This window comes from Corella eumyota, chromosome 6 (genome assembly GCF_963082875.1).
Source record: "Corella eumyota chromosome 6, kaCorEumy4.1, whole genome shotgun sequence".
NCBI lineage: Eukaryota > Metazoa > Chordata > Ascidiacea > Phlebobranchia > Corellidae > Corella > Corella eumyota.
In genome coordinates this window covers 1246419-1273393 of record NC_137495.1, presented here as the reverse complement: position 1 = coordinate 1273393, position 26975 = coordinate 1246419, and the positions used below count along the sequence as shown (strand labels likewise).

Genomic DNA, 26975 nt, shown 5'->3' with positions numbered 1-26975 from the left:
ACTTGTCCCAAAATTTAAAAACATTTTAAAACCTGGTTTGTAAAAATAATTTAAAACAATATTTAAATTATAGCGCATTTATTTTTGTGACGTCATTATTAAGCAATTTTCAGGTGATTAAATAAAGGGTCAAGTTTTAATGCGAAATGTGAGGGCAATTATGTTAAGGTTTGGTCAGTGTTCTAATCTAAATAAATAAACTTTTTGTTGCAAACTTTAGAGTGAAGTTATTTTATAATGACAAATAAAACTCAAAAAAAAATTTAAATATATTTGCAAAAAAAATAGTTTTAAATAAAATGATATTTAAAAAAGATGTATTAAAAATTTTTGAAACGATTAAAAAATTAATTAATTATTTAGATTAAAGGTTAATTTTTGTTTTAGATTTTAGGCAATTTATATAAAATGTTATTTTGTTAAAATATCATGGAAAATACCTTAATTTACAATCAAGGTCAGAGAAGAATTTGTCATATACAAAGAGGTAATAAAATAAGACAGGCAGCGTGTTGTAGTGATAAAAAAACTTGCTACACCACACATGAGGTCGTGGGTTCAATCCACACGGACCTTATGCTGTAGCCCCCTTGAGTAAGGCACTATAAACGGTATGAACTTCTGCTGAGACAACATTTAATCAGGAGCATAATTACTGCGCAATTATAATCTATAATATCCCAAACTGCCACAGGCAGCTCAAGACCGGGTCGGAGTAACTGATGTTACTCTATGTTTAAGTCGCGCATTCAACTTTCCCACATCGAGGATAAAGATATATATATAAAAAAAAGTAATCAAAATATATTTGGCTATGTTAATTATATAGATATAACTTTTATGCTTATTTCAAAGGGTTTAATTTACCGTAGTATAATCTAAATAACTTTTTTGGACCAATTTACTCTAAAAATAATCAATATTAGAATACTATTTTAAATTTTTTTTTATAAAGGTGAGAACGGGTTTGGATTTATATTATGTTGTGAGAACGATACAACAGATACTTATGTACTTCATGTTTTATACGACTCACCAGCATGCAGAGCAAGTCTTCTTCCAGGAGATAAAATTATCGAGGTATGGAACTAAAAATTTTAATTATAGTAAAAATTTAATATTTTGAAAATCAAACTTTTAAATTTTGTACTTATACGTAATGACAACAGGGTTATTATGTCGTATTTAAATGCTTTGTTTCGTCACTGACCTTTGTCATTGCTTTAAATATTGCGCGTTACTTAGTGTAGTACACAAATTGTTTTAAAAAAATTTGAATTTAAGTTATTTTTTATCTAAAATCAAACAACTTTTTATATGTATTTTTTAACCTAACGCCTATGAATGTTATGTACAAAATATCAGAAACGGAAACGCTATTTAAGGGTGTGGTTAGACTGCAATTATCATAAGTGGTTTAGAAATAATAGGACGTGCAGAAAATGAATAAAATTATCAAATATTTTGAAATAATTTCTAAAAAGTGTTTACGTTTATTTTGTGCAAGTTTAGTAATAAATAACAACGCCAATTCATAAACCATTTTTATTATTATACCACTATATGGTAAATGATACATTTTAGTTTGCTTTTACTGTTTTAAGCTAAACAAATTGCTTAAAAAATCAGTTCTAGTTTTGCTCTAATTGTTTTATTAAACAAACCACCTCTTGACCTAATTTTGTATTAAAGGTGAACGGATTAAACGTGGAAAAAGAATCGCACAAAAGTGTCGTCGAAAGGTTACAAGGTACGTCATCAGGGTTGCCAATTTACTATCGATAATTTGATCAGGGTTTCCAATTTTTTTTATGTGGGATTTCTTGATTACCAATAAGTATTAGCTAATAAAATAAAAAAAAATAATAGTAACATTTTATTACAAGTTTAGATTGAAATTTCTAAAAATAAATTTAACTTTAACGCAGGTCTACCTAGCGTGAAGTTAGCGGTGGTACACAGTATTTCCGCGGAAGAATATTTCAAGCAACCAGACAACGGAATGACGGTGAAACCGCTGGAAAATTGCGACGAATCTTTAAGACCAAAACTTATCAAGGTCGAACGAGCAAGTGCGGTTAGTATTCGATGTTATAAAATTATTTAAATAAAGGGAAATCTTTTTTTTTAAAACTAGTATCAATCAATGATCGGAATTTATTTAAAAAATGTCCATTTAATTTTTTTGACAAACCCCTTTCATATGAAATATAAATGTGTTACCAGGGTTTTGATTTTGTCCTCCAAACTGTCGGAAAGTCAAAGAAAATGGAAACTGGGAGATATAGACAACAACTTAAAGGCATCGCAGGTAAAACACTATTTTTATCACAAGAAAGTTGTTGTAAAAAAAGCACCTTAAAGCATGACTTGTCTTGTTACAAAACTCGTCTAAAGTCGACTTTAAACATAGAGAAACATAAGTTACTCTAACCAAATATCAAGTTAACTAAGCAGATTAGAATATTGTTGATCAAAAATGACCGATAAAGGAGAAGTAAATACCGTTTATTTGAATCAATATCACACCTTGGCCACAAATATGAGGTCGTGGGTTCAATCCCCACTGACCTCATGCTGTAGCGCCCTTGAGTAAGGCGCTATAAACGGTACAAACTCCTGCTGAGCCAGCACTTAATCAGCAGCTCAATTATCAGCCAATTATAATCTATAATATTCCAAACTGCTACAGGTAACTCGAGACTGGATCGGAGTAACTGATGTTACTCTATGTTTAAGTCGCGCATTCGATTTTCCCACATCGAGGATAAAGATATATACAAAAAAAAAATAAACAACCTTTATCAAATTAAACTTTACTTAGGTCACTACACAGCTTCAGTAAACGACCATGGTCGAGCGTTTGCAGCCGGACTTCGACCCGGACATCGACTCATCGAGATCAACGAAGTCAACATCGAAAAGGTATGACGTCATTATCATGTCATTTTTTATTACGTCATCATAAATTTTTTTTTCTTTTAAATATTTTTACTCATAAATACAGTTTTTTTAATATTTAATTATGACGTAGTTGTTTATTGTTTACGTCACAGGAGTCACACGCTTTCGTTGTAGCAAAGATCAAAGCGTCACAAACAGTGGAGTTATTAGTAGTGGACGAGGACACAGACGCATTCTTTCGACGTCACGGTGTTTCCCCAACATCACAACACTTAAAAGGACAACTCGAATTCGGGGGACAACCTAATGACGTCACCACTCCACAAACCGCGAACAACGCCCCAAAAACACCAGGGAAGCCCCACATTTCGGCCCCAGTCCTGTTACCCAAACCCAGTTTACATGACGCACTTAACGGACATGGCGTCAGAAGTAATCGTGACGTCATAACGCCATTACCGAACAAACCGATACGTAAGAGCATGTCGTTTATGAAGAAGTTCGCGATGTCGACCCCGGATTTAACGTTCGGGAACAAAAAGCCCGAGACTGGGAAATCCGGGGGCCTTTTCGGGCGCCTTAACCGACACAGTCGAACCCGGTCGCGCCGGGATTTGGACAAACAAAAATCCGACCGAATAATGAACGATATTATGACGTCACGAAATAACAATAACGCGTTTAAGCGCGACCTTTATGACGATATGAATATCAGCGATGACGTCAGTGAGTTGTCGTTGGAGGATCACGTGACCCCAAATGGGGGGAGAAAAAGGTTAGGGTCGCAATCAACCCCGAACCCGTTGTCCGATTCAGGGTTAGTACTTTAAATAATAACTTTTTTTAAATATTTATTCATCCTCGATGTGGGAAAGTCGACTACACAACCTAAACATAGAGAAACATCAGTTACTCCAACCTAGTCTTAATTTGACTTTGTAAGTTTAGGATATTATAGATTAAATTTGCATGATAATTAAACTGCTGATTGATTCGGGGGTTAACAAGAGTTTGTATTGTTTACAACACCTTTATTTCAGGGTACTGTACGTAAAAGCACCGAGGATTAAATCCACGGTTTAAGAAATTATTGATTATAATTGCTTGCTTTATAATTTTTTGGCTCAGCTGGAGTTACTACAGTTTTAAGCCAAATCACTTAAGGCAAAGTTATAACAAGTTTTAAATGCTCAAGTGGGTGTTTAATTAAAATATTTGAAATTTCCAAGTAAGGAAATACCCACTTTAAATAATTGCTCACTTGTGAATGTCGGATATTATTGCTATAAATAGAAATAGTTAAAACTACAACTTTTCCATTTTCTACTTTCCTTATTACATGTAATACAGAAGTCCCACATATATATTTAGAACTTTGAAACTCCCGAAAAACTTCATTTTAAGGAATTTAACCCTCGTTTAAAGAAGTCTTGTATATATAACTTTTAACCCAAAAAATAAAAATTACCCTATATTTTAAAGAAGGCCCTTAAACTTCTAAAAAAATCTGACCCTTCTTTTAAAGAGTCTAGCAAGAACTTATTGGTTTCTAAAAATCAAAATCCTCTCTTTTATTTTACAGCAGTAACTTCTCGGATATCAGTAGCACGGGAGCAACATTAGGTGAGAGTAGATGGGCGAAAAGTATGATGAATATAACAGACTACGAGTCCCCGCCACCCGCATACAAACCCCACAACGAAAACTTTGATTTTAAAGTGGATTTAAAAACTTTAAAGAAGAGGGTTAGAGAAAAGTCGGAGCAAAAAAGAAGCGGACCAAAAATGACAGATTATACCGCAGCATATAGAGAACTTAGTCACTGACAAAAACTGTTAAGTCATAGTGACGCCATAAGGTTACTTGTTATATTTATACGTTGTTTATGACGTTTAAGGGCAGGTCTAATACAAAAATGTGCAAAGTCATCCAAAAAAAATTTCTGGTCGACGTCACATATTGATAAGAGAGAGATCATGACGTAACAAGTACTCTATGGACGTTTGACAAGAGATCATGACGTAACAAGTACTCTATATGACGTCACTTGTATTAGTTTTTTTTTATACTACTCCGCCAAATTAAAACAAAATGGTTTTCTAAACCGAACAAAATGCTTTGCAATCTTATTATTTTAATGCCGAATATAATGTAGTTTTAATTGCAGCATTTAACTTTAATTATATTAAATTATCCAACCTGTGGATATAGCTTTAATGCCTTTCACAGATTAATTTGCTTTGACGTAAAATGTACTTGACTTTGAAACCCAAATTTGGAATTTAAATTCAATTGCAAATTATTAAATTGCTTTAAACGATTTGCCCTTGAGGCAAAGTCATGCAAATTAAATGCAAAACTTTGACATTTTGTGACATTTTGAAAACCTGAGAATTAATTTATATAAAAACATTTGTTCTAGAATTGCCAATTTAAATGTTCCTCAGTTAAAAGCTTAATTCAACTATTTTGATTAAAGCTTTTTGTAACTTTTTTATTTTATTTAAATAAACAAAAACCCGAATTTAATTGACTTTGTTAGATTGAAAATATTCATTGACGTAAATTAAAAAATTGTGACGTCATAACATTACTAGGAAAATGACGTCATATTTGTTAATTAGTTTATTAATAATTAGTGTAATAAATAAATAATTTTTGGGACCTTGCATTTTAGATTTTAGTTGAATTCACACATTTTAAATTTATGACGTCATGGCATTATGACGTTACTCGTAAATGACGCTTGGATTTTCGCGGGCAAGTCCGTTCCGGATCCCGATCGCGTCAACTTTGACCTCACTTCCGGTTTGTTGTTCGCTTCGGCGACCCGCGTTCAAAGCGGTTTGGTAAACCTTAAAAAAATCCAAATATTTAAATTGTAAACAAGTACTAGTATGACGTCATAGTACCTTGTCCATGACATCTTTTCCTCTGATGTAAGTAAAAGCGGCCTCTAGTGTCGGGTTAGCTTGGAGGTAAAACTGAAGTTTTTCCCGATTCCAACAAAGATAGAAACATCGGTCGATTGCCTCAATAGTTACCTTGGTAAACAAAACACATTTTACATTTTAAATTTAATTTCTGGTATATAGTATAGCAATAGAATGCAGAAAATGTGGATTACAAATTGCTGGTTTACTTAGGAAGGGGAGATGTTGTTGTACTTAAAAACACATTAAATCTATGTATAACGGAGCAGGACGATATATATGTGTATAAACCAAATTTATAGACCTACAAACGAAATAAAACTGCTGCTCTTGGTGTGCTGGTAAATTATCATAAACAAATATTAGTTGAGAGTTGCGAGTATGTTAAGCTATGATTTGTATTTAAAAACATTTTCATGAATAAAAACCTAATATCAATAAATTTTATATTTGCTCCGTCACTTACCTGAAATATTTCTCCTCTTTTCAGTTTGCTTACTTCCCACTCTGGAGAATCGATCATCTGCCGCTCCTTGATGTCGTGAAGGTAGTTACCCTCGTATGAAACACGCATTCTACGTCATAATCATATAAACAATTGTCAATGTCATCGTAAACAATCAACTACAAAACTAACCACTTTGCTAAACTTTTATTTCACATTTTTATTTGTTTTGACCACAAAACGGCGCATCTTATTATTACGTCATTAGTGACGTCATACTTACGTTCCAGAGACAAGAACGGAGACTCGAGCTTCGACGGTTGTTTGGTTCTCCATCGCGTATTTATCTCCTGGAAAGATGTTCACCCATTTACAATTCTGACTTACAAGCCCCTTAAATTCACTCCGACTGATGCCGAAGATCGAGAAAACCTGTGGAAAATGTAAAATCAAAGTCTGAATCGTTGTAAAAGTAAGTTAATTAAAATATGTGACAAAGAAAAACGATTTTTTAACCTCGACATAGAGATCCTCTAAATCCGACGGAAACTTGACTTTTCTCATCCGGTAGATGGCGTCCACGAGCAAGATAAGATTTTGAATGAGGAAAATCGTTCCCCAAACAATCACATCCCAAGTGCACCAATAAAGTGCTCCCCACAACATAAACACCAACAGTGCAGCAACCATCAATGACCTCAGGGTGACGACATAATGCCTAAAAAAATGACTTTATTAGATGTGATCTGAATGCAAAATGCAAAAAAAATTACCTAATTTAAAAAAATGACGTCAAAGAAAAAATTCTATAAATGACGTCACTGATAAAAAATTAAATAACATGACGCCACCAATAATTTTTGCTTAAGTGACGTCACCAATAATGACGTCGTACTTACTTGAAAGTGCTCGGTACCAAGTATGCGGCGATAAAAAGGAGCATGCAAACATGAAAACTGATATTCTGAGGACCCAGCCAATATCTACTGGAGGAGCCAGGTAGATAGGGATCAATAACTTCTGCTTCTGATATATTCATCATTTGATTTGCCCCTAACTTTCTAATGTTTAAAAAAATGTAATAAAAACTAGTATTAAACTGTGTTATTTATTAATAGAGATCTGTGTTTCCTTAAGATTTAATTTGTTCCTAACTTTTTTAAGATATATACTGGTAAATTCGATATAAACTTGCTATTAAACTGTGTTATTTAACATTAGGGGCTGCGGTTAGCTAATTAAAGTTTTATTTTTGTATTCTTTCTATATAACCAATATGTTTGTAAAGTCGATTATCTGAAAATATTGTATAAGTTATTGCTAATAAATATTCTAAGCTGGCTATACTGTTTTTTGTCTGCATTAAGTAAAAAATTATAAATATTTCTGACTTTAAATTAAGATCAAATTGCAAATTTTGTGAAAATAAATCACGTATATAAATAATTTAGCTGTTCAACTATTCCTCGTATAAACTTATTCCATAATGATCTTTCCAAAATAAATAACTGGATCTACTTGCTTAACCTATCCATAAAATTCTGCTTAAACTACCACATTTACTTAACTAATATGTATAACGTTGAATTAACTTATTCCTTATGACGTCATTAACATGATAGCACACGTGACAACAGCTGCGCGAGTTATATTAAGATTTAACCCCGTTGTGTAAGCGCTAATTCAGCCCAAGTTCGAGCTGATGATAATTAGTTTAGCGCAAAAAGCAAATGTGGTTCCCATCTAATTGCAGTTAAGTAACTGAGCTTACAGTTTAATTCAGTTGTGTGTATAAACAGCATTAAACTCCATAGCAGAAAGCATAAGCTTTTAAAACGTTGTACATTTCTAGTAGAGTTGAAAAAAGTATAAAAGTTGTACTTTCTAAAAGAGTTAAAATTAATCTTTGAAAAAACTTTCCAGCAAAGAGCATAAGCTTATAAAAAAATTGTGCATTTCTAGTAGAATTAAAAATTGTACATTTTAAAGTTGTACATTCTAGAAGAGTTAAAAATAGTTAAATAATTGTGCATTTCTAATAGAGTTTGTAAATGTCCTTAGTAGTTATATTGCCTTTAAACCAAGCTATGAATGCAGAGCGTAGTAAGGACTAATATTAAAGCTGGTAATATCAAATTTACAAACCAAAATTAATCCTTAAAAGTTCAATAGAATCTAATAAAAAATTACTTTTTAAAAGCAAGTTGCCAGCTAGCAAGTTGCCAGCAATAAGTTTTGGTTAAATGACGTCGACTGTTGCTAAGCAATTCGCGGTGAGCGCTGCGTCGGTGCTTTCCGGGCGCGGCGACAACGACATCAATGACATCACAACTACGTCACCAGAAATCACTACGTCACAGATAGACGGACCTCTTTCATGGCAAGATTTAGGTGTAAGAGGGGATAGCTGGACGGAATGTAGCTCCTGGTACCCCACCATGCCCGGATCCCTGTTTCAGGTGTTTTGTGTCCTTATGTGCCTTGCGTTTATGGGCAGCGGGCATAATTTTGTGGCCGCAACCTACCTCCATGTTCTAAGCGGGATCGCGTTCTTGTTTTTGGCGATTTGGGGGGCCGTCGACGTCGCAGCGATCGATATTATTCTGTGGGGTTTGGTGGTCATGATCGTCAACGCTTTACAGGTTTGTGACGTCATATTATTTAATTATAATTCAGTTTTAATACATTTATTAAAAAAAAAAAAACATTTTACTTTTGACTAGTTGTTGTTTTTTTTTTAAATATTCGAATATTTAATGACGTCATAACTTTTTAATGACGTCATTAGATCGGATACAACATGTACACTTCGAAGAAGATCGAGGAAGTTTTCAGCAGCGACATGAACATGATTTATCACGCGCGTTTTGCTCATTTCGGTGTCACTCCGCAGATGTTCGTGGAACTAGTTACATGCAAGGTATGACGTCATCATGATGATGACGTAACAAAAATTTTTAACGTGGAAAAAAACATTTTTTTAATTAAAAAAAATTAACCATGACGTCATCACGATTTATAACGTATGTATGGTTTATAGTGACGTCATTATTTGCAGGGATGTGAAATGTTAAAACTTTCAAAGGGACAAAATTATTCTGCTGAAGGGAAAACCCCTATCGAGAAACTTTCAATGGTTGTAATGGGAAGGTAAATATTTTAAATAATATTTTAAACATTGTTAACATAAATTAATAAGAAACAATGTCAATTGTCTTAACAAAAAACAAACCTTAATAACTTGTTGATATTAACAGCTGTGTAGATACATGTTAAAAAACATAATAAAAACTGTAAATAGGAACCTTATTAAACCAAGCAAACTGAAGTAACTTTAATTAAAACCTTTAAAAGCTAATTATCGTAACAATCTACAGATTGAAAGTTGGTGTAGACGGAAAATATCTTCACAACATTACAAGCAAAGATTTCATAGATTCACCCGAATGGGAATCTTTAAAAGGGGTCTCAAACCCCAAAACTGTGTACAAGGTAACAATAACAAACGCTTCTTCTGTGACGTTATAAACATAAATAATTAAATGACGTCACAGCGTTATTTTAACTCTTAAAATTAGGTCACAAAATATTTTTTTAAATCAGAAAACTGATATTAATTTTAACTTATGACGTCACAATCAATTGTATGACGTCACAGGTAACGATCACGGCCGATTCGGAGGTTCGATACATCACGTGGAAGAGAAAACCACTTCTTGCTCTCCTCTCTAAGAGAAAGAGATTGGGAAAACTGGTTAACTATATGATTGGTAAAAATTAGTGTTTAGTCTATTTGTAAGCCTTGGACTCGAGGGCGAATAATGTAGAGTGCGACCCTAACTTTAAACCGTTTGGCTCAAAACCCGATAAACGCTTTACCACACCACCAGAACTTAGAAATTAATTTAGTTTTCGGACAAATTACTGTGAAGTTAAAGCGTTAAGAAGTCACGTTTTCTATCGATTGACTTGATTTTAGTTTCTGGCATTTTGCAGTAAATTTAACATTTTGTTTGTGACGACACAGGAGCCGACATTGTGAAGAAGTTGATCGCTTTAAACGATCGACAATTTACCTCGCGCGGATTTCATTATGACATCAGACTTCCCTGTATTATGTCACTAAGTGATGACGTCAAGAAGCGGGAGAAGAAGAAGCACGATGGATCGAGCACTCCTGCGTCACCAGCAGGTAAATGTGACGTCATAAAATCAAAACTAACACCAAAAATGATTTATTTTAATATTTTCAATCATTGTTCGCAGAACCAAGCTGCTCACAAAAGGCTTCGCAATCACAATGCTAATCAAAGAGCTTAATAATACGTCATAGATATTCTTTTATAACGTCATAACATTTCATCGCTTCTGCTAAAATTAAACTACATCATTAATACCATTTTCATTTGGAAAAACAGCCATTAACTAAGCATAGAAATAATATTTTATTCTAATTATCGTAAACAAATAAATTTTTTTCAAGTCATTTTTGTTTATTGCTTTAAATATAAAAATTTTACAAAAAAGAACTTAAAATCATCATTGATAGGCTATAGCATCATTACTGCATTTATTTATTGCTTTTTGTTGTTCATTTAATCCAAATTTATTAGCTGGCTTTTAAACAAAATTGGTATAAACAAAATAAGGTTATAGACAATTTTTTTCATCCAAGGTTCAACGTTATTATATAAAACAAAACAACTACAAATATTGTCAGAAAATACAAAAAAATACGTTTTGCAACTTAACATAACTGTTTTCATACAGTTAAAAGGATTTGTTAAGTGATTAACCTCTTGGTATAAATAGATTTGATACTCATATAAACCCTGAATGTCTAAGTAGTTTGATTGAAAGGCGCTTGTGTGAATTTGCATAACTTTAACTCAGCTGCGATGTGGTTTAAAATAAATGTTTTATAATTTAATTGATAGGGTTGTAAGGTTTTATGTTAAAATGCTTAAAACTAAAGCCTATAACAAAATACAATGTATGCTAAATAAAACTGTAAACCATTTATATTCGGCACAATTAAAAATCGGCTTTTAAAATTACTTTTAATGAGCTATCTGTAAACGTTAAGGTTAAGGGCAGATTTTGTGTCATTTGCGTCGCCATAACTACGTACTTTTCTTTAACCACTTTATCTACCCACATTTTAATTAAATGTCGTTTTCAAGCAAATGTTCATACAGATAAATCCCCTTTTAGTTATATAAGTAAATACCAGCCATTAATACCAACTAAGTGATATTTATTAATAATACAGGTCGCAGGCAACGAAAACTGGGCAAAAAAGCAACCCAGCAGTACTCCAGTTTGTTTGCAAGAAGAATGTCCGAGAGAATTCGATCTTTGAAGCACGGTGGATTGTTGCAGAAAAAATAGCGCCCACGTGCGAGTGAAAATGTAGACAATCGGAGAAATTTTTACCGCCAAAACCGAAACTTTTCGTAGAATATTTTTAATTACTTATTAACACCTAAACAGCATGAACATGTATTAAAAAGTTATTTAAAAATCTGTTAACCTGTTTTACACATTAAAAACTAACTTATTAAATAGAAAAGTGCTTTTAAAGACATTAACTAAACTTGATCTAAACTGTAGGACTCTAAGCATTCGATTTTAACAATTAAATGTTTTAAACCGAGTACTTTATGCCCATACTTGCTTTACTATCTAAACCCTGAGTAATATTATTATAATTTATTTCATAAAAAGTTGTAAAACAAGAATGAAAATACACAAAAAGGCCACATAAAAAAACAGATTCAAAATAGTTGAAAACCACAAAACTAAATGAACAAAAACACAATCAGATAAATATACAGATTCCAATACTATAAGCTATGCTGTTATGGATGTAAACTGATGTAAAAAACACCAAATATATAAAACCAGCTTACTAAAAATACCATTTTGGTTATGGTAACATTCAGTACGCAAACAAAATAGCTAAACATTGGTTAGTGCAATTGTATAAGAAAATAAAACAATTTAAACTTTGTTAAAATTACAGAAATTTTGAGTTGATAAAATATATAAAAAGTAAACACCATATTTTTAAATTTTTATCATAATAGCACCAACACACCATTACAAAACAATAAATATACCAGTTGAATTATGAACCATAAAGTACCATCGTTAAAGTTGAGTTTAATAGAGAAAAAAAGCACCAAAAGTAAAACGAAAACAGCCCAAAATTTAATTTAAAATAAATAAAATTGTTAGTTTTGCTCAGAATACAATGATATCACAATCAGCGTATTGTGACATAATAGGGACCTGCCCAATACACCACACTAGGTAAAATAAACAACCAATCAAAACAGAGAAAAAGTCACATGATCAGAAAATAAATTCAAACTTAAAATTCGATTCAAATTTTTAACTTTAGAATACAAAAGTTAAATATGTTAAAATCAAAATATCTGTATATTAGTCACAGTATATTACATTACAGTGATATAAACTAACTTTTGTAACATTTTAAAGAAATGTTAAAATACAACCGATTTGAGTTTTGTTTTAAATAAAAAAAAAGCTTGGCTATAAAAATGCTAGGTTGATATTTGATTTTCAATGTAAAAAAAGAACTAGGTTTTAGAACAAATTTTGTTTATAATATGTTTATAAATATTCCATTTAATAAAGAAATTATCAAAAGTCAAATGAATATAGTTCCAAACCTTTAAATTTAAACATTTAAATTAAGACTTAAGGCAAACCAGGGCAAAGTCTGAATATAACATATTTTAAATTAAGATATAAAATATACTATTAGCCCCCAAAGCTAGTAGTAATATAACTAGCCATTAGCCCATCATACCTGTAAGACCAAATAGAAAAATAAAGGTGAAAGTACCATAAACTTAACATAAACATATTTTTAACAATTAGAAAATAAAGTCAAACCCTTTTGAAATTTAATTTAAACAAATATAACGTAAACGAATAGTAGAGTTGGGCTTGTGGGTAAAATAAAGCCTAATTCCCACTAAAAAGGGGCAAACAAAAATAACAAAAGGTCAAAACCCGAAAAAAAATCTTAGACGTACATTAGGTAAAAAAAAAAAACAAAAAAGGATAAGGACCTAAGGCTTCATGTACCTCTTGCACATACATAGGACCGAAGGAAAGAAAAAATATTCTGACCATAAAAAAACCCTCCTTACGAATAGATAGAGGAAAATAAAATGGGGACAAACCCCATAAAAGACCCCTTTTTTAATTCCTTACATAAACATGAAATTGGAAGAAAAAAAGAACAAAATCAACAAAATCCCTCTTAAACATACTTTGGGTCAAAAAAAGACAAAGTAGGGTCAGACTTGATGGGCCCCAATTTAACCCCTACACATACATGGGGTCAGAAGAAGTCCCACCTCTCTGTGGGTTCCCATCCGCATCATAATTATCATAATAACCTTTAGGAGCACTGGATTGTGCTCTTCCATCCTCATCAAAAAACCTCCGAAATGTAAACTCAAAGAAGGCGTGTTCACCCGGCCCCAACCTTAATGTCCCATTGTTTAATGTGTTATATTTGTTGTCCTGTTTACCGAGGTTAAGAGTGCTGTTCTCACCACATGGGGGAGGGTCAAAGTTTGAGGTGTCTTCAGAAAACTTGATCTAAATGATCATTAAAAAAATTATATTAAACTTGATCTAAATAAATTTTCTAAGATTAAACTACCTGATTAACATTATCTTTGGAATAACAAATAAAATTCATTGAGCAACATATTGGAAAAAAATAATATTAAGACTTAAAAAAAATAAATTAAAATTAGATTTTTGTTTTTGTTAATTAGATGTAATATAAATGTTAGTTTTTTCTATTTTTTAAAACTATCTACGCCTTTATTTTGTTAAGAGGCTTGCCTTATTACATTAAAAATAAATTTTATTCTTTAAATATTTCATTTAGTTGCTTATCTTATTAATTGTACCCTTTAAAACAATTAATAAAAAATTTCAAGACTGTAAAAATCTAACCTCTGGTAAGTAAGGAGCTTTAATTCTCCTTAAACTTCCCCAATTGATCCCGTGATAAAACGGATGTTGCTTCACCTCCATGGCTCCTCCGTGGCATCCCAACCTCTCACGTTGACCACAACACAACCTCATTATGATGTCTATGGTGTCTGACTGAAGTCTCGCATAGGGGGGAATTTGTAAAGTTTGTTTAAAATGGATAACCTAAATGTTTACCAAGTTTGAGTGATTTGAAACCAGATTTTTTTTACGTTTTAAATAATTTTTAGTTTTTAAACCTATTTTAAATAGTGTTAATGTGTTGGTTAATCTTTAAATGCTAATAGATTGATAATTTTTAAAACCTGATTTACCTTTAGTTTGAAAATCATTTTTAATTTGTTTATTATAAAATTAAAAATTACATGTATAACCTATGCTTAAAAAATATTAAAAACAAACACAGATATTTTTTAAACAAAAAAATTTGAAACTAGTGTAATATTTTCTGAAAAGAATTAAAAAAAGATGATTTAATATATTTTTAATGAATAACTAGTACTCAATAAATCTCTGAAAACTTTAAAATGTAAAGCACAAGTAAAAATCAGTGTAGGCTGCAAAGTACAAGCTACCTCTTTAGTGCACATGAATTTAAATATTATAAATTAATTGTGCCCAAAACTTTTCTTACCTTCATTTGTGTTTCAGAAGGAGTATCAGAATGAAAGGGAGGACAACCTACAACCATCTCATATAAGATTACTCCAACACTCCACCAATCACACAACTGGGTGTAACCTGAAAGTAAAGCAAGTTTAAACTAGGTTTTATTTAAAAAAAAAAGTAAAGTGGCATACCTGCATCTAGGCTAAATGAAAGTTAGTGTTAAATGCAATTAATATCACACAAACATCACTGGGTTTAAAGGCTGGATTTAAATTGTTGTAATATGGTCACAACTCTCAACTTATATTTGACAGTGATAATTTACTTACACAAACAACAATTTGTTTTGTAGGACTTTAACTTGGACATACATATCTACTAAGTAACATTGCATATATATATATATATATATATATATAACTAAGTTACAGCAACTAAATGCCATCAGCAAAACAATATTTTGTGTTAGAAAACAGATAGATTAGAAGTAAAACTTAACGCAAAATCATTAACAGGCTTGTTATTATCAAGTAACAAGTAGTGGTGGTAGTGGTGGTACAAGTAGTGGTGGTAGTGGTCTTAACAAGTAGTATTAACAAGTAGTGACAGTGTGGTGTAGTGGTCAGAACACTCTCCTACCATACACAAAGTCCTGGGTTCGATCCACAGAGATCTCATGCTGTAGTGCTCTAGAGTTAGGCATTATAAACGGTACAAACTCCTGCTGAACCAGCACTTAATCAGCAGCGTAGTTACTGGACAATTAAAATCTATAATATTCCAAACTGCCACAGGCAACCCAAGACTGGGTCGGAGTAACTGATGTTACTCTATGTTTGGGTCGCGCATTCGACCTTCCCACATCGAGGATAAAGATATATACAAAAAAAAACTAATAGATTTTTTTATAAAATAAAAAATACCATTTAACATATATTCTATTTATATTTTGCAAGTGTTTATATACAAGTAGCTTATATAAAGAAATGGTAAATGAGATATCAGTTGACTCACCTTCTCTGAGTAAAACTTCGGGAGCGATGTAGTTAGGAGTTCCAACTAAAGAGCGGGCAATATGTCGGTTGGCATCCCTCATTCTTCTTCGTGCAAGAGGCTTTGTTGGAACATCCGTCCATTCTTGGCTCATATCCATACTGTCTTGTCGTGCATGGCCATCTAAAAGAAAAAGGAATATTTTTAGAATTTTTGTTCATTAATGTATATAAATAAATACTAGCTAGTAGCTACCAAGTATGTTTACGATAAATGTAAATGCGCAAAATAAGGATTGCTCGTTAATTTAGTGCCCTGCAAAATGGTACGCAAGGCAAATAAACACCATGAGTAAGTTTACATAATGAAAAATACATTGATATAGCAATATATACAATTTTCTGATTTATTACATGCCACAAAGCCACAAATATTTTTATAGTGTATGATGGTACTGCCACCAAACCCAATGTAAAATAAATTAATGTGAATTAAAGCTGGGTACTCACTTAAAGTCATATAAATTAATTTTAAAAATGTGTATTTTTGATGCACACTATACAAAAAAAAACATGGTCAAAACAATAAAATATAATTTAAATATTTCTGACTCTTATGCGATTTAATTTAAAACAGGATTTTGCTAACTCTTAATTTGAATCTTTCAATCTTACCTTTTTGATAATACTTTGAATCATGAGTCCATCTGAACCCAGTACAAAGACCAAAATCAGTCAACTTGATATGTCCATCTCTGTCTATTAATATATTGTCTGGTTTGATGTCTCTGCAGAACAATAATATAAGTTAATTGGCATACCAGCAGTGAAATATTTAATAAATAAAAAACATTGCAATTACAGGCAACACAATTAAAAAAATATAACACATAGGCCAATTCTTGAAATTCTTCACTTTTTGTTTAATAGATTTTTTTCAAATAGCAAAACAATAATAAAATAACAAACAAAACATACTTATATTAGAACTAACAGTTATATACATTACTAAATTTATAAAAATTTAATCCTTTTACTGTGAAAAATCAATAAACAAAAGTTTAAAATAATTACTATAATTCACGCTAGATAATCTAGCAAAAAGCCCATTTACGTGTTTAAAATAATTTTAAAGCGTGGAATTCAGATTTTAAATACAAGCTCTTTTCTGGCAAAAGAAAACAAAAGAATCCAATTCAACTGGTTTATAGTAGAGCTAAAAATTAACAAAAAAAACTTTGAGTTGCTAACCTGTGAATAAATCCCATCTTGTGGACACTTTCAAGTGCTAAAGTGAGTTCGGCACAATAAAATCTTGCTAAATCTTCTTCAAAAACTTCTTTTCTGATCAGTAAACTCATCATATCTCCACCAGGAATAAAATCCATTACAAAATATAAATTCAACTTATCCTGCACACCAATAATATAAAATACGTGGTTACAAGCGCCTAATGACTTACTAATTTTAACGTTTTAAAAGATTTAATTCAATAAGAGTAATAAGGTCTTTAAAAAAATGGCATATTACAGAATGTGTTAAATAATTAGAAATCTTTGGGAAAGCATAAAAAGGCTTCAAATCACTTATTTTAATGTTTTTAACGAATTTAATTTAATAAGAATAACATGTTGTTAAAAAAATGGTGGGGAAAACATTTAAGCATAAAAAAATTACCTGAAAAGTGTAGTAAAGTCGAACAACCCAGTCATTATCTGCTTCCGCCAGAATATCTCGTTCTGCTTTCACATGAGCAACCTTCATTAAAACAAAATTTATTATATGGTAACAATTATTAGTTCTAACATAATTAAGCATATATGGTAGCAATAAAGTTTTTCTACTTAGCCGAACTTTAATTGTTAATCATGATATTTTTAGGTCAATAAAAGTGTAAAAAGAAACTAAATGTAGCGTGGTAAGCAAAAACTGGTCGTTTGTTAATTGCCGTTAAATCAATCTTCTTATTTGAAAAATAAATGCATATAGAAATGCAAAACAAAATTCAGTTAAAAATTGTTTAACATAGAAAAAGATACAACATGTATTAATACAGTTAACAATAAAACCAACCTGATTTCGCTTTAGTACATCTTTCTTTTTAAGAAATTTGATCGCGTAAAGTGAATTACTTGAGGTATTCCTAGCCAACATAACCTGAATAAATATAAAATAATTAGCTCTAGTTTGCAAGAAAAAATATACAAAGAATCGATATATAAAGCTCAGTTAATGAAATATGTATAAATGTCCTAGTAATTAGAGTTTACAATAAAAAAATGTTGTTGTGGGGCGCAGATAAGTTAATATTTCATGGGGTATAAGAGTTGCAAGTTGTGACCATATTATGACAATGAAAAATAATTGACTAGTATACAAAATAAACAATAATTAATTAGAAGGAGTACCAATTACTATAAATTCCAACATTTTTAAACATTTTTTTAAATATAACATACAACTTACCTCCCCAAAAGCTCCTACCCCAATTTTCTTGATCATCTGAAACATGGAAAGATCGAGTTTTGCTCTTTTTAATCTGATGTAGTTGGATTCTTTCTTGAACAACATTTTTCTCATTTCTAATTTTTCATCATCAGGTAGTTGAAACTAAAAAAAAATGTTAAAAATTGTTACAAAACTACAATTGAATAGCCATTTTAAATTTAATTTTTTTTTTCTGATAGTATATGTATACTGCAAAATGTAAATTAATAAAAAGTTTCAATTTTTCATATCTCTTTTAAGGTTTTGTAATAAAAGTGCGCTGTTAAGCTATTAGTAAACACCAAGCTTAAGGGTAAATAGTGTGGCATTGGTGTGGTTTTAACCCAAAAAGGCCTTTAATCCTAATTTCCAATGTCAAATGTGGTTGTTGTCAAAAATTTAGAAAACTTTATCACAAAAGCATCTTAGTTTAATACCTAGATTTTAACAAAAAACGGTTTTAGCTTAACTTTTAATGCCAGCAGTTTATCACACCCTACCATAAAATAGATACGGGTTGTTTAACAATATTTTTTACAAAAGCATTTTTGTTCATTACCCAATTTTGAACAGAAAAACAATTTTAGCTCAACTATTAATGCCACCCTAACTTTTAATGCCAGCGGGTTATCAAACTCTACCAGACAAATAAATACAGGATGTTTACCATTTTTTTGCAATAGCATCTAGTGTATTACTGACTTCCAACAGATAAATTGTTTCACCCATACACACAAACATCAACAACTCACTTTCACCATCTCGTTCTCCAGTTGATTCCTCCTCGATGTCCGATCCTTGCATCCCTTGATCACATTCTCCACGTGTTGCTCCATGTAGAACTTAAATGCCTCCGGAGAATATTTCTTCATCCTCCTAGTAATAAATATAATTTAAATAATAAAAATTGGTTCTATACTACAATGTGTTAAAACAGTTTTAATCTAAAAAATTATTAGGCAAGCCCTTTAAGCAATTATTTTAAAGATTAAATCTTAATGTTAATCTGGAAACAGGAGGACCATATGTAAAATCAGGATTTGCTGATTTAATTTATATTACCTGGTGCGACAAGTTATCTCTGGTAGATCTTCGGAGGTTGAAGTTACATTCCACTCTTGCTCCTCCACAACTGAAGAGTCTTCTCCTTCCGAGCAGGAGAAATCTGAATCAGAATCATCACCAGTTCTGAAAAAATTTAATTTTTGCTTAAACAATTTCTCCCAAAAAATATTTTTCCAAATTTTGTCTGGAAATTTCTTAAAATGACCAAGCAAATTCTCTTTTTTAAGTGACAAAGCATTTTTTTACATACTTGTTCTTTCCATTCTTCTTCTTCTTTTTCTTTAAACTTTTCCTTAATGGAACGGGAGAAGTTGAAATCATTTTCTTACTTGATTCATCAGCTTTGAACAAGGAGACTGCCTCGTTCGAATCAAGATTATTATTATCCGAGTTACGGTTCATTTGTTTCGAGACCGGGGCTTGTGAATATGAGCCAGAGTGACGTTTGTTATTATTGCTGGCCGTGACACGTGCTGCAATAACAGCTGGCTCAACACCTTTCTCCTTAGGTCTTCGCATCACAACCTTTGTTACGTCAACTTTTCCACCGTTTTCGACCGATTTTAAATAATTTTCTGCCACGGTTGAATTAACAGCAGGCTTCCCTCCTCGAGGTCCGGTGGACGATTTTCGCGCTCGATTGATTTCGCTGCAAACTTGGCGACTACTGTTGTCACGCATGGGTGGAGGTGGAGGTTGGTTGTCAGATGGTTGTGAGTTAGTATAAGGGGGTGGATCCCTGCAACAAATCAAGTCTTTAACTTTTCGCAAAAAGAATCAAAAATATCAAAATAAAGAAATGAACTAAATGTAAATTGAATGCATCAAATAAATCAAATTGATTCTAAATAGGTTAGGGTTGCAGATAAGGTTTAATTCATTCGATCTCATATATTTTATAGGTACCCAACAAAGACAGTGCATAGCCTAATTAATTAACCCAGCATCAAAAACAATATTTTATCTTTAAAGGCCTATAAATTGAACATACATATATCATCTATTAAACTACATGTTCAGTGAATTATATTCTATAAGACAATTTTACCTTCTGGGTGAATATCCAATGTTTTTAGTTTGTTGATAATCATAGTTATATTGATCCTTGTTGTTTGATTCATTATATTGCTGCATGTGAGTAGATGGCATGCGAGAAGATTTAATTCCACTACAAGAAGTACTCTGTAAAGAAATATTAAAAATACTTTAATTCTTAGTAAAATTTAATCAATATTTCCAAACTAGGCTTATAATAAACAACCAAAATATGGTAGAAAAAGATATTTAAATGGAAAAAATTTAGAACCAAAATTAGAAATACTAAATATGCCATATAATATAACACTTCAATCTATTAAAACACAACAATCGAGTTTATAAAAATAAAATAAAATGCTCTGACCAAATTAAAATTAAAATGTGTACAACATTACTTTGCTACAAATATACTTGATCAAAGTAAAAACACCATAGTATTACTATATAGTAGCACTTTAGTGAAGCAACTAAAAAAAACATTTATTTACGAACCTGGCTAGAAATGCTATGTTGTCTTGAGTCACTAATTTCACTCGAAGTAGTAGAGTAGCACATATGTTGGTCGTCACTTATATGAGACATGGGGTAACTCGGAGGGTTATGGTAGGGGTTGGGTTGAATGTTGCCCATCAATGCACTGTTAATTGCCGAGCTTGGAGATTCATGTCTAAAATAAAAACAAAATTCAATTTGAATATTTCTATATTATTAAATATATATCAAATAAAAGTAAAGCTACAACAGTTTGGTTGTTAAAACCCCTGTTCACACGGCGTACGCAACGCAATGTAAGATTTCGCAACCATTTAAAATAGGGTCGTTCACATGTACGAAAGTTTGCAAAAGTTACGTAAGATTTTATAAGCAGTATACTTTTATTAGATATTTTTTATTAAAATTTAAAAAAAAATCCTAGAACTCATAAAGTTACGTAACCAAATGCAACGCAACATTACCTTGTCGTGTGAACCGGCCTTTAGTTAAACTATTTAATATCTAATATAATTTTGCATTTATTCTTGATACAAGAAACCTGAATTTACAACACAAACACAGAGTAAAGATTGTAAACCCAACCCAGTCTTCAGTTGACTTCGGTAGTTTGGGATATAATTAATTATAATTACTCGATAATTAATTTGCCGATTAATCTTTGGTATTATAGCAACAGTGTTGTTTAAAGGTTCATATTTTAAATTCACAAGCTGGTTTAATATGATTATTTCCCATCTTTTTACCATTATTTCCTGTACAAGCAAATAGGAAATACTTACTGATTATTTGATTGCTTGCTTCCATCATTTTGTTGGTATCCAACATTGTTGTTTGTTGTACCTAGTGAAATAATAAAAAAAATTTAACTTATCAAAAAAAAAAAAAAAAATTAAACAATCATGTGACAAAAAAGAGTGTTTAAAATTTACAAAAAAATAAAAGAAAATTTAATTTATTAATGGCTGACAGAAAATTCAATCAAGTCTACCCCTAATTTTAGATTAGGTACTTAATTAAAACACCTTTTAATATTAATTTTAACAACACAATACAGTGTAAAAATTATCACAATTACCGGTATAAAAAAACTTTTAAAAATAAATGTAAATTACAAATTGTTAACAAAAATTCTAATATATTTATTTTTTACTTTAGGTAATACACCTTTTAATCATAATTTGATAACATTTTACTATGCATTTATTATAGATACGAAAAACTATGAAAAAAAAGTCCAATTTACTTGAAAAGTTGTTTTGTTGTTGGGTTATTTTCTTAAATCTTTGAGCTGTATTATAACTTGGTGGTAACCTTGGAGTTAGACCAGTTGGGTTGTTGTAGAAAGGACTATTTTGACTTGATCCTACAAGACAAAGAAACAGATTTAAAACAAGAATATCATAAGTTCTGTTGGCCTAAGATTTAAAGTGTAAACGTACTGCACAACTGTGAAACAGTGAGCGATTACCAAAATTTAATTTAAAACCTGCTTGAATAACATTTACTAAGTTGTTCATTTTATTAACTAGTTTAAAATAAGCAAATAAACAAAAATCAAAGTAAAAAAAAACGAAAATTAATGTTTACCTTTGATGATAGGTTGATGTGGATTATTTGTCATAATTTCAACTTCGTTTTTCATGCCACCAGAGGGCAATGTTGGGTCCGAGGGTGACCACTGCTGGATAATTTGTTGAACGTGACCTTGTCTGACCCCTGTGTCCCCATAATTCTCATCACTAGTTGGCAGGCTCATTCTACTGTATAACAAAAAAATTTGTTTACAAAAATATTGTTTGTTAATTTAAAAAATTAAATAATTAATAATTTTTACTAGTACATTATTTTTAATTTATGTAAGTTTGTTTAAAATGAAAAAAAAAATAAATTTTTAAAAGTAAACTACAATTTAAAAATATAAATTTCCGCCAAAATTGTTCCCTTAAATACAGATGTGAATTTCACATAATATAACTAAGTGTAAACAAGTTTAAACTTTCGAAATTTCAACAGCCTTTTGTCCCACTGTTATTCACAATATCTTATTTCGTATTTCAAAATAAAAAAAAGATTCGATTACAATTCAACCATTTATTTATGGATATTAGCTTGTCATTGACGTCGACTTCTATTAATAATTAATATTATGACATCATAAAACTCACCTGTCTGCAAGAGAATTGGGTAAATATCGGGGTGCAGAAATTTCCCGGTTGTACATATGTGGATCTAAAAATAAATAAATACTCAAAATTGTATTACAATAAATATTAATAAAAGATAGATGGAATGGTTACAGCATATAAACATATATGCCCTATACATTCACTTCAACTAGCAGGTGGGCCAAGCTATGGTAGGAATTTTAATTGTCACAATTTGGTGGCAACTCCCATCTTATATTTGCGGCAATAATCAACCCATGCACCACAAATTGCAATTTTATTTATTTTACAGGCCTATTAATTGAGCATCTGGATTCCATTATAAATTAATTGCACATTTGAAAAAAAAACATTAAAACTATTTTATACAAATTTAACTAACTTTAAACTTAACATATGTTAAAATTTGTAACTGTTTTGCAATTAAATTATTTGTTGAAAAACAAATTTGCAATTTACATCATCAGCATGATATGATATTTAACAAAAACTTTTAACAATTTTGATTGCAACTTTTACTGGTTTATGACTACCATAAAAACATCAAAATTCAAGCACATAATACTGCCTTTGTGAGATGTTTTATCAAATACTTTTAAAAAGTTATGCTTTATTTATTTGTAAGATTTTAGAGAGAATTAAATTTTGCCTCTAAAAGTTTTTAAGACGTACGTTCCTATTTTTATAAAAAAAAATCGTTTTTTAAGAATGACTTACTTGCAATCCCTACATCAGAGCTCTGGGGTGAAAACGACCCACTATTTCTGTTAGTTGTTATCCCAATTGGGTAACTCGGAGGCAAAGTTGTCGGCGGTTTTCTGTTTTCGTACACAACATTATCAGCTGTAAACTGCCTGGGATACTGATTATAGTTCTGATCGTACATCGGTTTGGATTGCAGGGTCTTTACACTTTCATAATTCACACCAACTGCAGGAGGGATTAACCTTAAGTGGGTGCCATTTATAGGGGGGCTATCGGCACGACTACTAGCCCCATCTGGACTCCCTCTTTGGGGTAAACTGTTGATTGAATCGCGAGAGTTGTACATTGGTCTTCGCATCAAAACTTGATGATATTCTAATAAAGTAAATTAGTTGTATATTGCACAGAGTTGTATATAAATAAATCTTATTTGAAATTTATTTAAAGTTAAACGAATGTTTAGTTTTAAGCATAAAGCCAACACATAACTAATATATTTAGAAAAAATAACCAATATAATAAAATTGCCTAAGAAAAGTATAAATTCACCCTTTAACAATAAATTACCTTGTTGAGTATAATTGGGGTGCAAGTTTTGTAAATGTTGTTGTTGTTGAAGTCTTCGATCTTGTGTTAATTGTTGATGTTGATTTTCTTGCTGCATTTTTTTGCTGAGTAACCTTGTAATAGTTTCCCGTGCAGCCTCAATACTTCGACCGTTTGTGTCTCTAACTGCACGAACCGCAGTGTCCTAAAAATATATTTAAAAATTTTGATGTACAGGTGCTGAATAAAAATTCATGGTACTAGTCTTATTTATACAATGGTCAGAATTTTAATTGTCATAATATGACCACAACTCTTACTTAATGTTTTGGCTGTGAGAATTTACTAATGCACAACAAGCGACAGTTTTATTTGGCAGGCCCATAAGTAAGACATACATATATAGCGTCCGGTAAGCTTTATTATATATAGAAAAGATATATGTAATTTAAAGAAATATGATAAAAATTTACTAACATATTTAAAGTTTAATTAACAGCGGTTCTTCTAATAACACTTAAAATAATCGCGTAAACGTGGCAACAACAGCTGCATACCCTTATTATTATAATCCAAACTTTAAACTGGTATCTGTCAAAAAATTCATGCCAAAAATATTAAAATAGAAAAGCTTATATAAATATAAAAGTTTTTTGTACCTGGTCCACTTTTAGTTCCTTCATCAGATCAACAACATATTGTTGATGTGTCGGAGTCATATTTTTAGTTGAATATTTGTCCAAGTTGTTTTTAATCTGCTGCATGGCTTGAGCATGATGGCCTTTACTTGGCCCTCTGTTGGTTGGTTGCCTAAAATTTAAATTTAGTTAAAACTTCGTGTGAACTACATTGTAAAATTATTTGAATTTAACTATTTTAAAATTTTTTATAGGATCAGAAAGCTAAAACTAACTCAAATTTTTCAACAATTTCAAACTTTTTTATATTTTTTATTCTCAATATGGTAAGATCGGCTTTACAACCTAAACATAGATTAACATCAAGTACCCCAACCTAGTCTCAATTTTACTTTAGCAGTTAGGGATATTATATAGATTATAATTGCCTGATAATTATCTGCTAATTAAGTGTTGTGCCAGCAGAAGTTCATACCGTTTATAGCGCCTTACTTAAATGCGCTACAGCATGAAGGCAAACCCAGGACCTCATGTACTAAAGCTGAGTGTTCTGACCAAAAACAGAATACTGAAGCTGAGTGTTCTGACCAAAACAGAACTTTCTAAGTTTTACCTTTATTGTATAATTCAAAGTAATATAATCAAATTTAACTAACCGTCCAGTCCCAGTTGTTTCCATGATATCAACATCAGTTAAACTGAATCTCTTTGGATCTTTTGACAAGGAAACTCTTCGTAACCTTTTATCCAAATCATGAATCTTATGATTAATTCCTTGATGCATGTTGGGATGAGATATTGGTCTAGGGGATCTACCCCTTGAAGAGTCGCTAGCTGATGAGTCACCGCGACTCAACATATTTTTGTTTTTTTAAATCACAATTTTAAACATGTTTTTAAGAAATAAAATCCATAGCTGAATGTGAATACAGTTTAAAAGAATAACTTATTTTTGTTTATATATATAATATTTACAATCAAAAAACTGTTGAAAATAATATAATTAACACTAAATATTCCTTAATAATGATATCTGATTAAATTATAAAAAAAATTAAGCGTTAATGCATTCTATATATATTAATATCACTAAAATAGTTTTTAACCTTATTTATAAACTGAACACATAGTTAAAATTGTTAGAATAACCACTATTTATATTTTAAGTAAGGCGCTATAAACATTACAAACTCCTGCCGAGCCCAAAAAAAACAATTAACAGATTATTTACTACATAATAAATACAAATTATATCACACAGCCAAAAAGTTGACAACTGATACTATGTTAAAGCCTCAAAGTCAATACATTAACAAAAATATCCGTGTAACGACTTTAGCTACCAACTGACCAACAGATCGAACTTGTGAATTTAAAATTAGAATGATTTATTTCACAACGCTATTTAAATTGCTAAATCGCAATTTTATTCATTTTACATATAAAGTATAGCCATACCAACCAACTTAGCTAAACAAGTGCTTAATTAACAACAGTTTAAATTATCTCTACAACATTATATTGTGTTAAATTTAACTTTTGTCATTTAGTTTGTAGAAAGAAAAACGTAATTTTGCCGTTTTTAGATTTAAATCATTGTCGCAATTTAATTCTAATGTCTCTCGCTATTTCTTGTCTGCTTAAAATTATACTAAGTAAATAGTTTATAAGTTAAAACATTTCTTTCATTTACATAAATAGGTAAAATAAAGTTTTTAGCTTTAATAAAACTCGAGTTAAGTCATCGAAACAAAAAGAAAAAACAAACAAAACTGAAAGGAATTTTATTTACACAATGTTTCAAGCAAAAAACGTGATTTCTTAATATTTGTCCTCAAAATTAAAAAAAGTTTTTAAACAAATAAAATTATTTGATTTTTTAATAATGTAATTTTACTAAACAAAAA

At 30.9% G+C, this 26975-nt stretch overlaps 4 protein-coding genes across 4 annotated transcripts; 2 read left to right on the top strand and 2 right to left on the bottom strand.

Annotated features, from left to right (window-relative positions):
* The first annotated feature begins 364 nt into the window (after window positions 1-364).
* Window positions 365-5475, top strand: LOC145754640 (uncharacterized). Its single transcript, XM_082570728.1, has 8 exons — window positions 365-487; window positions 956-1080; window positions 1693-1750; window positions 1929-2077; window positions 2227-2311; window positions 2825-2925; window positions 3057-3721; window positions 4487-5475. The coding sequence occupies exons 1-8, from the start codon at window positions 430-432 to the stop codon at window positions 4728-4730; spliced, it is 1485 nt and encodes a 494-aa protein (XP_082426854.1). The 5' UTR covers window positions 365-429; the 3' UTR covers window positions 4731-5475.
* LOC145754641 (popeye domain-containing protein 1-like) lies at window positions 5372-7368 on the bottom strand. The gene is made up of 6 exons (XM_082570729.1): window positions 7182-7368; window positions 6799-7000; window positions 6566-6714; window positions 6304-6412; window positions 5817-5948; window positions 5372-5759 (listed from the first exon to the last, which is right to left on the bottom strand). The coding sequence occupies exons 1-6, from the start codon at window positions 7322-7324 to the stop codon at window positions 5634-5636; spliced, it is 861 nt and encodes a 286-aa protein (XP_082426855.1). The 5' UTR covers window positions 7325-7368; the 3' UTR covers window positions 5372-5633.
* A 1061-nt stretch (window positions 7369-8429) lies between these two features.
* On the top strand, window positions 8430-11939 carry LOC145754896 (popeye domain-containing protein 3-like). The gene is made up of 7 exons (XM_082571057.1): window positions 8430-8924; window positions 9071-9202; window positions 9341-9432; window positions 9660-9774; window positions 9941-10052; window positions 10310-10474; window positions 11555-11939. Exons 1-7 carry the CDS (start codon window positions 8526-8528, stop codon window positions 11671-11673), a joined length of 1134 nt encoding a protein of 377 aa, XP_082427183.1. The 5' UTR covers window positions 8430-8525; the 3' UTR covers window positions 11674-11939.
* A 46-nt stretch (window positions 11940-11985) lies between these two features.
* On the bottom strand, window positions 11986-25977 carry LOC145754895 (uncharacterized). Its single transcript, XM_082571056.1, has 22 exons — window positions 25725-25977; window positions 25090-25240; window positions 24452-24635; window positions 23897-24259; window positions 23180-23243; window positions 22602-22774; window positions 22258-22377; window positions 21794-21854; window positions 21012-21186; window positions 20530-20663; window positions 19732-20220; window positions 19479-19604; window positions 19169-19292; window positions 18396-18539; window positions 18003-18086; window positions 17607-17687; window positions 17181-17341; window positions 16605-16717; window positions 15952-16113; window positions 14963-15069; window positions 14290-14493; window positions 11986-13923 (listed from the first exon to the last, which is right to left on the bottom strand). The coding sequence occupies exons 1-22, from the start codon at window positions 25925-25927 to the stop codon at window positions 13645-13647; spliced, it is 3702 nt and encodes a 1233-aa protein (XP_082427182.1). The 5' UTR covers window positions 25928-25977; the 3' UTR covers window positions 11986-13644.
* Window positions 25978-26975: the final 998 nt, after the last annotated feature.